This window comes from Eucalyptus grandis, chromosome 11, assembly GCF_016545825.1.
Source record: "Eucalyptus grandis isolate ANBG69807.140 chromosome 11, ASM1654582v1, whole genome shotgun sequence".
NCBI lineage: Eukaryota > Viridiplantae > Streptophyta > Magnoliopsida > Myrtales > Myrtaceae > Eucalyptus > Eucalyptus grandis.
The window spans coordinates 6609009-6620225 of NC_052622.1; the positions used below are offsets into that span (position 1 = coordinate 6609009).

At 36.9% G+C, this 11217-nt stretch overlaps 1 protein-coding gene across 1 annotated transcript; it reads left to right on the forward strand.

Moving 5' to 3' along the window:
• Positions 1–832: 832 nt before the first annotated feature.
• LOC104424639 lies at positions 833–10332 on the forward strand. Its single transcript, XM_010037109.3, has 13 exons — positions 833–972; positions 3388–3691; positions 3899–4028; positions 4434–4603; positions 4690–4963; positions 5066–5229; positions 5387–5454; positions 8245–8317; positions 8599–8653; positions 9059–9228; positions 9323–9596; positions 9696–9856; positions 10120–10332. Exons 2-13 carry the CDS (start codon positions 3655–3657, stop codon positions 10266–10268), a joined length of 1725 nt encoding a protein of 574 aa, XP_010035411.2. The 5' UTR covers positions 833–972; positions 3388–3654; the 3' UTR covers positions 10269–10332.
• Positions 10333–11217: the final 885 nt, after the last annotated feature.

The following is an 11217-nucleotide window of genomic DNA, read 5'->3' on the forward strand; positions in this document are numbered from 1 at the left end:
TGAAAACGTAAGGATTCATTTATTAGTTTAGTAACTTTTTTTTTATCAAACGGCAAGTTTTAATTAATTATGCTCAATCTATTTCACAAAAAAATATACATATTTATAAAATATTTTTGAAATTTGTTTTTCATTTTTCTAATCAGACTTTTATGCTGAAACCTACTCTATGGGCCTGCTTGTAAATGAAGAAGTAAGAGAACCACCCCATGAAAGGCAAAAATCTTGGAGGATCACACTAAGGTTGTGTTTGGCAGTCAGGATAAAATTCGGAAAAATGACACAAATAATTTCTAATGGTTAGATCTACAACTTTGTATTTGAACTTTTAATTTGTTCGATAAGGAATTTGAATTTCAACCTAATGTGTAATATCGTTCTTGAACTTCTAATTTATTCAAATTGAATTTTTTTATACATGTTCAATTTAGTGTATGAACTTAAATTAATGGAATGATAAAATTGACATTTTCATATAGTTAAGGGACCAGATTGAATATATGCCAAAGGTTAAGGGATTATATGTAACAAAAGTTTAAAGACAATATTGCATATTGGACAAGATTATATTCAACAAATTAAAAATTTAGGGACAAGATTATACAATTGGCCAAAATTCTATCCCATGCTATAATAATAACTAAAAGATTTTTTTTTCTTTCAACACATGATGAAAAAGAAAAAAGTACAACCGCCCGCAACGGCGCAGCTGGCTTGAGCTCTCTCCCCCTCACGAAGGGGAGGAGTTCAAATCCCAGAGGCCTAATCGTTAGGGATTCTTATCTGGAGTATTGTGGTGGTGGGTCCTACAGTCGCTCCCCCAAGGTTTGCTCACCGGCTATCAGCTTACGGAGTTCCTTGGGTTACCAAAAAAAAAGTAGAGCTTGAAACCTTATCCTTTTTATCTCTCTCTTTCCTTTTCTTGCAGGTATGGATTCAGTAAGGAAAATCATGGCTTGTGTAAGTTGCAAGGTTAGGTTTATAAGTTTGCCCCCTCATGCCATTTCCCTCTCAGTCCTAGAAATGTTTACTCTATCAGAAATGGTAAATTTGTCCAACTCAAGATGAATGAAGACATTTTAAAACTTCTATCTCTCTCTACCTCACACAGCACACACATAAAGGATACGGCTGGTGATTGTCCTTTATGCGACATAAATGGAGAGGAAAAAGTGTAAGAGATGTAGAGTTGTTTCTTGCAATTCATAATGAAGGAAGACCCAATAGGCAGATAGAGATGGATGAGAAAGAAAGAAAGGCACAACGGTCCCATCTCCGTATCCCAATTCCTTTGAGGAGAAACTAAGGGCGTGTTTGATAACATTTCTGTCCAAAAATTGTTCTTCAGAATATAAATAGTTTTGGTAACTGCACAAAATTTCTTTTCCTGGAATAGAAAATGAATAGAAACATGTTTGGTAAACTTGTATACTTTTTTTGTTTCTTTTAATTTTTTAATTTTTTTCTTTTTTAATTTTTTTTCTTCCTTTTGGCCAGTTGCCGACCTTGGCCATGGCCAATGACTGGCCGAGAAGGGCCAGCGGCCTCGCCGAATCTGGATGAGCTCGAGCTCGCCTAGCCAAGGTGAGGCCAAGCCTTGCCAGCCGGCAAAAGGTTGGCCTCGCTAGATCTGGGCGAGGCGAGCCTCACCTTGGCCTAGTGGGGCCTGGCCTCGCGTTAGCTAGGGAGGCCAAGCCTCACCTCGGCTGGGGAGGCCGAGCCTAGCCATGGCCGCACAAGGGTCGACCTCGCCCAACCTAGGCGAGACTGAGCCTCGCGCGGCCACGGCGAGGCTTGGGCCGACGAGTCTCATCGTGGCTCGTTCTCTCTGGGGGTCGGTGAGGTTGCCAGCCCTCATCTGGTTGGTCGCCGTCGGCCATGGCCAAGGCCGATGACCGGCGAAAGGAAGAAGAATAAGAAGAAGAAAAGAAAGAGAAAAATGAGAAGAAAAAAAAAAGTATTTCTCAGAAGTGTTCCCGGGAACAAGTTTTCTTGTTCTTGTTTCTATTCAAAATTTGTTACTGGGAACAAAAAAATAGATATTTTGTTCTCGGGAACAAAAGTGTAAGGGCTTGTTTGTTAAAATGTGTTTATGTTCCCAAGAACACAAATTTTTGTTTTTTTGTTCCTAGGAACAAAAAATGAACAGAAACTCATTTGTTTGCGTTTTTGTTCCAAAATTATTTTTTTTTTTCAGAAACACATCTGGAACGGAAACAAGAAACAAAAAAAAGTTGTTTCTTGTTTCCGAAACAAAATTTGTGATTGTTGTTTGCATCGCCAAAAAATAAATAAAAAAACTGAGTAGTTACCGAGAGGGTCAATAAACATACATGTTTCTTGTGTTTTTTGCCCGTATGTCGTTCGATGCTTTCAGAGAGGTATTCAGCGAAGGAAAAGCATAAGAGAGGTAAGAGAGTCGTGAGGGCTTGTGGATTCTGGGAAAGAAGGACCGAAGGAGAAAGAAGAAAAATAGGCAAATAAAAAAAAGAAAATAAAAGATAAAAAATAATATTTAACGACGGAAAGAAGTGATAACAGAAAAATAAAAATGAAGATAGAAAAATGCAAGCCTAGTTAGGTCTGCGGATTAGATTTAGTTAAGTTTCATTCAATTGGTGTTCATATAGTTCAGGAAATTGCATTTCATGATTATTAAGGCAATTTGGATTTTAGATAGTTTTTCTCTTGATGAAATAGGTAGCAAGATAAAGGAAATTCGATAAAAGTATTAAAAAAATGATAAAAGTAAGAAAGATTAAAAATATCTTAGTGGAGTTTATATCAGGTTTATTTCTACAGGTTAATTCGTTTATCTCCGTCTCTAATATAGGTACGAAAGATGAAAAATATCATTATTGTTATTAAATTTGAGTGCACTCTTGCATATCTCGGTACGAAGAAAAGTGTATATTGTTCTTTAGGTTGGATTGACGAAAAACTTTAGTGGAAAAATTGCCATGGAAAATAAAAAGGGAAATTATAGCAGTATGGTCAAGAAATTAATAAGAAAAAGCATGGCAAGCAGCTTAATTTTTTTTTCCCTAGTTTCGCGATTGAATTTTGGGGCCTTGTCAACGAATAATCATCCTCATATATTGTGATTTTCTTTAATCGATAGCGAAATCGATGATCTTATAATTGTTAATTTTCCTTTAACGTGAATGAGTTCCCATCTTCTCTAACAATCATTTGTCCATCGAAATTAATTCTCTCTTAATTTAACAGATTGAACGGGACTGCTGCCATGCTTTTCTATATTGGACCATAGAAATTCCTTGAATGCGTATATCGAACTTTACTCGTATACTTGCCATATTATCAAATGTATATTGAAAGTCACAAGCTAAAGCCCGAAGTTTCGTCTTCCTATGTTTGTCTGGCCAGGCAAGAACTCGAGAATCTAGTGAAGAATTGACAGAGATGGAAAAGCAAAGAATTTGGATAGAGTCAAACCATTCTTCCCCTCGCCCTTCTCAAATGGTACAATTTCAGGATAAAGCAACCTGCGAAAAGCAAGAGAATGAAGCAACTGCACCTTGGAAACGAAGAACAAAAGCTGCCATGATAAATAACCGTCATTGATTACCTCAACAACCATCATTTAATCAAACCCTTGAGACTTCAGATCAAGTTAAATCTTCAACGTTGAGAATGGCTTCGTTCGAGATGTACAGAGAAGCCGATCCCGGTATGTCCCCTCAAATATAACCCCCTATAGTTCATGTGTTGCGGGAGTTTCTCTCTTAATTTGTGGTAAGAAGAACGTCTGTGTGCATAGAAATTTTCAAATGCTACATGAATAACTTCTCGGCTATAATTATAATTTGCAATTGGGCTTGAGGTAATTATTAGAACTCGTTGGTTGATTGGTTTCTTCTGGTTTTGGTCGATGCAGTAATGTCGAAGGAGATTAGGGATGTTGTACCAGCGCATTATGTGCTCAAGATTAAGTCCTTCTCTTTGTTTGCGAAGAACAACATGGGGAAGTATGAATCGGGCGAGTTCGAAGCAGGAGGCTATAAATGGTTCACTTCTCTTCTCTCTAGTCTCCTCCTCACACTCTCACATTCAGATTCGACATGGCTGGCCAAAAACCCCAGTCAATTAATCTTTGAAGAGACTGTTCCGTATTCGGGCTATGCTCCAAATTTAGGCCCTTCTTCCAGAAGATGGTTTAAATACTTGAGAGGCATATAATTTCTGTTACTGGTTAAGAATCTGACATTTGAACCCTCTGCAGTTTATGAAAATTCATACAGAATAAAGTAATCCTTTTTAGGATGAAGAGATTGTTTTGAATATAAAAGTTGATTCAGCAATCAGAAGCTGTAGCACTTCACAAATTCTAAGAAGAATTAGCGTCAATTCATAACAGGGAACTTTACATGTACATCCGTGCTCGAATTCACAGAAGCATCTTGATTATGCAGGAAACTGATCCTCTATCCCAATGGAGACAAGAGCCGAAACGGAGAAGGTCACATCTCCATATATCTGGCGATTTCAGGGACGAATCCTCTCCAACTTGGTGGGCCGATTCACGTGGCCGTCAGGTTCTCTTTGTACGATCAAATTTGCGATAGATATTTGACTGAACAAGGTAAAAGCTCGGTAACGATAGCAAAAAGCAAGATATTTCCCGCCTTTCTGAACACTAATATCGGACCTTGTCTTGTGAATTTGAAGGAAGTGTCACGAGGTTTCACGCATTGAAAGCCGAATGGGGAGTTCCGAGATACATGCCGTTGAAAACTTTCGCCGACTTGTCGAGTGGGTACCTTGTGGACGACACCTGCATCTTCGGTGTGGAGGTTTTCGTCATCAAGAGTTCGGGAGTCGGCGAATGTTTGACGCTGAAGGCGAGTGCATCGTATACTCACCAATGGAAGATATCGAGGCTCCCAAGCTTGGGGGAGGATTATCTATACTCTGATGTATTCACTGTTGGAGATCATAAATGGTAGCCCCTATTTACAGGCTTCCTTTTCAGTGATAAACTGTTGTTTTTGTTGATCTATTATTTGTCCAATCTATTTATCGCTATTTTCAAATGTTCTCGCAGGAAGGTGTGGCTATGCCCGAGGGGTGACTACTCTAACAGGGGCCAAAGCCTTTCCATTTCTCTCGGTTTAGTGGAGGCGGACAAATTGGCTTCTGGTCAGAAAGTGAACGCGAGATATGTCATTCGGTTAAAAGGCCCAAACAACTTTGTACATCAGCCGGAAGGTAAGTGTTTGGTTGTCCTCACAAGTTGATGAATGCCCCACTTCAAGGCCATTGTATGATTTGTTCATGTAGTCCGTATGGTTAGAAACTGTCGGAATCCCTCATTTTTCGCAACTGTAATTTTCTGCTCTCTTGCTTTGTCATTGATACTTTGCAGCTCAGACTACATCGTTCAGTAGCTCCACTGTGTGGTGGGGTTGGCCGTCTTTCATGCCGCTGAAAACGGTTCAGGAATGCCTGACGGATGATCCATGTTTCATTGAGGCTGAAGTCGATTAGCAAATTGCCATGATGGCAAATTTATGCACCGGATGTATTCATAAACTGGCAGTTCTTTCCTCATAACAATAATACATGGATTGGATGCGTTTATTAACACTTGAATTTTAGTCTGACAAATCGAGCCTACCTTTCTTTCAAGTGTTCTTGAAAATACGCGAATGAAAATGCATACACAACTAAGAAGCACCTTCCTGAGCCCGAACCTACTTAAATCATGATGTACATGTTGATTTCATCCATTTCTATCTCCAGTCTCTGCGGTTTAGACTATGGCTGGAGCCTCCAAATGCTATGACAGCCACATTTTCATATGATCTCATGCGAATATGTAGTCTTTAATCCTGATTCACTTTGTTGCCTTCTTTGCCGCGTATAGATCGATGTATAAAGCAGGAATCTATGTCATAGAGTAATTTCGTGTAACCAAATGAGTTTTTGGGTATTTTTGCTAGATTAAAATTTGTGATTGTTGTTTGCACCTAAAAAAAAAATAATAAATAAAAACCGAGAAGAGTAGTTACCAAGAGGGTCACTCAACATACAGGTTTCTTGTGAGGTGATCGGGGATGGTCTCCGGCAAGAAAAATTGGAGAACTGTAGTTCTCCGTTCGCTGGAAAAATCCATGGAAAGCAGAGTGCACGTGCTGTCTGCATGTCGATGGGTTGAAGACAATGAAAGGGAAGGCTGGCCTGTGAATTGTCCAATTAAAATGGTGCAGTTTTGACTAGATTGTGCTTGGATGTTGTTCAACGCCTTCATGGAGGCATTCAGTGAAGGCAAAGCATAACAGAAGTTTGAAAGTTGAGAAGGCTTGTGGATTCTGGGAAAGGAGACCGACGAAGAAAGAAGAAAAATAGATAAATAAAGTAAATATGAAAATAAAATTAAAAATAATATTCAACTACGGGAAAAAGTAATAACAGAGAAATATTATTGAAAGATAGGAAAAATGCGAGCCTAGTCAGTTCTTAGGATTAGATTTAGTTGAGTTTCATTGTGTTGGTGTTCATATGGTTTAGGAAATTGCATTTCATGATTATTAAGGCAATTTGGATTTTAGATAGTGTTTCTCTTGCTGAAATAGATGGTAGGATAAATAAACTTTGATAAAAGTATTAAAAAATGATAAAAGTAAGAAAGATAATATATATATATATATATATATATATATATATATATATATATGGCATTTATATTAGGTTTATTTCTAGGGGTTAGTTCATTTATCTCCGTCTCTAATATAGGTACGAAATATGAAAAATATTATTATTGTTATTGAATTTGAGTTCGCTCTTGTTGATCACGGTACGTAGAAAAGGGTTGATTGCCCATTAGGTTGGACTTACGAAAAACTTTAGTGGAAAAAATTGCCATAGAAAATAAGAAGGGAAATTACAGGAGTATGATCATAGAATTTGATGGTAAAAAGCATAGCAAGCAACTTAAAATTTTTTCCCCTAGTCTCGCGATTAAATTTTGGGGTACTGTCAATGAATAATCATCCTCATATATCATAATTTTCTTTAATCGATAGTGAAATCAACGATCTTATAATTGATAATTTTCCTTTAATGTGAATGAGTTCCCATTTTTTTTTTCCTAAAAATCACTAGTCTGTGGAAATTAATTCTCTCTTAATTTATCTGCTAAGATTGAATGGGACCACTGCCTTGCGTGTCTATAGTGGACCATAGAATTTCCCTGAATGCATACATCAAACTTTACTCGTATATATTTGCCATTCAATCAAAATATATTGAAAGACAAAAGTTAAAACCTTGCATTTGATGGTCAGGATAAAATTCAGAATATGATAAAATTTATCTTATCCTGCGGTTGGCGTTTACTTAATATAGGATAAAGTAAGATATAAATGAAATATAGACCGAATAAAATTATCCCATGAGGAAAGTGGGATAAAGGCGAATATGATTTATAATATCCATAATAGTAGAGTTTTTCTTAGATAACAAATTTATTAAATTAACAAATTAAAATCATATTTCAATATAAATAATATTCGAATTCTAATATAAGAAATTCAAAATAACAAAGAAATAAAAAATTAGTTTCTAATTTAATCTTATTTTTATTTATATATTCGAATTCAATTCTATCTTATAATTTAAATTCAATATGTAAATATATATTTATTACATATTTGAGGTGTTCTAGTATTTTAGGTATATTAGTATAATTTTCTAATTAATAAAATTTTATTAGAGAATAATGGAAGGGGAATAAATAAATAAATAAGAGGAAAAAAAGTACACAAGAGGGTCGCGGGAGAATTTTATCATCTCCGTTTAAAAAATTTATGATTCATATAGACATTTATACCAAACAATACATATAATATGATATGAATATATCTGACTTTATTATTTCAATCATAAAACAATAGATATGGTATAAAAAAATATCCTAGATTTCATATCTTATACTATCAAATTCTCTCTTAATTGGAAATCCTTCTATGTTTGTCTGGCCAGGAAAGAATATGAGAATCCAGAGAAGAATTGAGAAAGATGGAAAAGCAAAGAATTTGGATAGAATCGAACCGTTCTTCCCCTTGCCCTACTGAGCTTCCAAATGGTACAATTTCAGAATAAAGCAACTTGCAAAAAGCAAGAGAATGAAGCAACTGCACCTTAGAAACCAAGAACAAAAGCTGTCATTATAAATAATCTTCATTGATTGACTCTACAACCATCATTCAATCAACCCTCAAGGCCATGGGTCAAGGTTGCGAACATCCAATGTTAAGAATGACTTCTTTCGAGACATGCAATGAAGCCAACCCTGGTACGTCCCCTCAAATCTAACCCCATATAGTTCATGTGTTGCATGAGTTTTTCTCTTATCTTTGGTAAAAAGAACGTTCGTGTACATATAAATTTTCAATTGCTACATGAATAACTTAAAGTCTTGGATATAATTTGCACTCGGGCTTGAAGTAACTATTAGAACTCGTGGGTTGATTGGTTCTTTTTCTGGTTTTGGTCAATGCAGTAGTGACGAAGGAGACTAGAGATGTTGAACCGGCACATTTTGTGCTCAAGTTAAGTCTTTCTCTTTGTTCGCAGAGAACAAAATAGAGAAGCATGAATCAGGCGAGTTCGAAGCGGGAGGCTATAAATGGTTCATTTCTCTTCTCTCTAGTCTTGTCCTCACACTCACATTCAGATTCGACATAGCTGGCCAACCAGTCAATTAATCTTTGAAGAGACTGTTCCTTAGACAGGCTATGCTCCAAATTTAGGCCTTTCTTCCAGAAGATGGTTTATGTACTTTACAGGCATACAAATTCTGTTATTGCTTAAGAATCCGACGTTTGAAGTTTGAACCCTTTGTGGTTTTGAAAATTCATACAGAATAAAGTAATCTTTTTTAGGATGAAGAGATTGTTTTGAAAATTAGTGTTGATTCAGCAATCAGAAGCTATAACACTTCACAAATTCTAAGAATAATTAGCGTCAATTCATAGCTGGGAACTTTACATGTACGTTCGGTGCTCGAATTCACGGAAGCATCTTGATTATGCAGGAAATTGATCCTCTATCCCAATGGAGACAAAAGCCAAGACGTTGGAGATCACATCTCCATATATCTGGCATTTTCAGGGTCGAGTCCCCTCCAACTTGGTGACCCGATTCACGTGGCCGTCAGGTTCTCTTTGTATGATCAAATCCGCGATAAATTTTTTACTGAACAAGGTAAAAGCTTAGTAACGACAGCAAAGAACATGATATTTATCACCTTTCTAAATGCTTCTATTGAATCGACAAATCTTTGCTTGTGAATTTGAAGAAAGAGTCACGAGGTTCCATGCGTTCAAAGCCGAATGGGGAGTTCCGAGATACATGCCGTTGCAAACTTTTCGCGACCGGTCTAAAGGGTTCCTTGTAGACGACACTTGTGTCTTTGGTGCGGAGGTTTTCGTTATCAAGGGTTCGGCAGTTGGCGAATGTTTGACGCTAAAAAAGAGCACATGGTATACTCATGAATGGAACATATGTAGGTTGTCGAGCTTGGAGGATACATGTTTATACTCTGATGCATTCACTGTTGGAGACTATAAATGGTTGCTCCTATTTACAAACTTCCTTTCAGTGATAACACTTGTTTTTGTTGATTTACTATTTGTCCTATCTATTATATCTATTTTTCAATCTCTTCGCAGGAAGGTGTTGCTATACCCAAGGGGTGATCCGGCTTGCAGGGGTAAAAACCTTTCGGCGTTTCTCTCTTTAGTTGATTCGGACAAATTGGCTTCTGGTCAGAAAGTGAACGCGAAATACACCATTCGTTTAAAACGCCAATGCAAACAGGTGCAGTCAAAAGGTAACTGGTTGTCCTCTTAAGTGGATGAGCGCCACACTTCAAGGCCAGTGTAATTAGTAGCACGAACTGAAAGTCCAGAGTAATTCCAAAGTTGATTACACGATGACCTACTTTCTCATCACTGTACATGACGATTTAAATTTGCACCTGTTAGTAAGGACCAGATTCGATTTCTTCATGTAGTCCGTATAGTTAGAAACTGCTAAAATCCCTCATTTTTCCCGCCTTCAATTTTCTTCTCTCCTGTCTTTGCTGCTTTGCAGATGCTACCAGTTGGTTCAGTAGCTCCGCATTCGAATGGGGTTGGCGGTCTTTCATGCCATTGAAAACAGTCTGCGAATGCCAAACAAATGATTCATGGCTCATCGAGGCTGAAGTCACGGTGCTTGGCACAACTAGCAAATTGCCATGACAGCAATATATGTAACTAGATGTGTTTATAAACAATAATACATGGATTGGATGTGATCATGCAATAAGTTCTCTACAGGCATCTCTGCTTCTGGTCAGAATTTTGTAGAGCTGAAAGTACAAGGTGTTAACAACTCGATCCATTTAAATCGTGAGATGTCATCAGCTTATCAAAGAATACAAGGATTGATGGGGGTAAATGTTCTTTGTATACCAAGTAGAATCAAGCCCGACCAAAACAAGCCGTCTAAGACGAGTCAAAGGGACTCGTTATTCAGTGAAACAACAAGAATCCAAGAGATAAAACGAGTTACTTTTGAAAAAAATTGCAGATGACAGATTGCTGTGCAAGGAATTTTTTTGAACCCAACAAGGCAAAAATTTTCACACGCATCCTTCAGAATTGTAAGGGCATAATTCCAAATCCTTGCATGTATTCCAACTCTAAAACTTAATGAAGAGCCAATCAAAATTGGCAAATGCGTGAAGTTGAGAGACTTGAATTTCTTATGATTTTAAATAAAAAGTAAAATTGATTAGATTGCATATGACAAGTTATAAAAATGATCTTGTTAACAAGTGTCTTGAGGGTATATAATCATAACTAGTAATGAGATATTTTCATTTTTTTATGCAGTGATTGTGCATGACGTGAGAAAGATCGTACTTTGGCAATGAATTTTTTTCTATATTTTGGATGTTTAACAAGTGTCCATGGGGCAATAATATCTCATTATGAATAGTAAATTTATAAACTATTGCGACATCTCAAGATCATGGTGCCAAAAAACATAAGCCAAAACGCAACACAAAGTTTACATTGGCACAATAATTTTCATTATATTTTTCCGGTCAAGAAGTGGTATCAATGTTGGACGCAAATTGCGCAACCCCAAGATCTCCATAACTAAAACAAGAACATGCATAATTGAGTAGAAAGATTAACGCAC

Bases quoted from the DNA above. Each gene is read 5' to 3' on its own strand.
- LOC104424639 (XM_010037109.3), top strand. From the start codon at position 3,655: ATGGCTTCGTTCGAGATGTACAGAGAAGCCGATCCCG. The intron at 3,692-3,898 runs GTATGTCCCCTC...TGGTCGATGCAG, and splicing joins GTACAGAGAAGCCGATCCCG to TAATGTCGAAGGAGATTAGG. The intron at 4,604-4,689 runs GTAAAAGCTCGG...GTGAATTTGAAG, and splicing joins TAGATATTTGACTGAACAAG to GAAGTGTCACGAGGTTTCAC.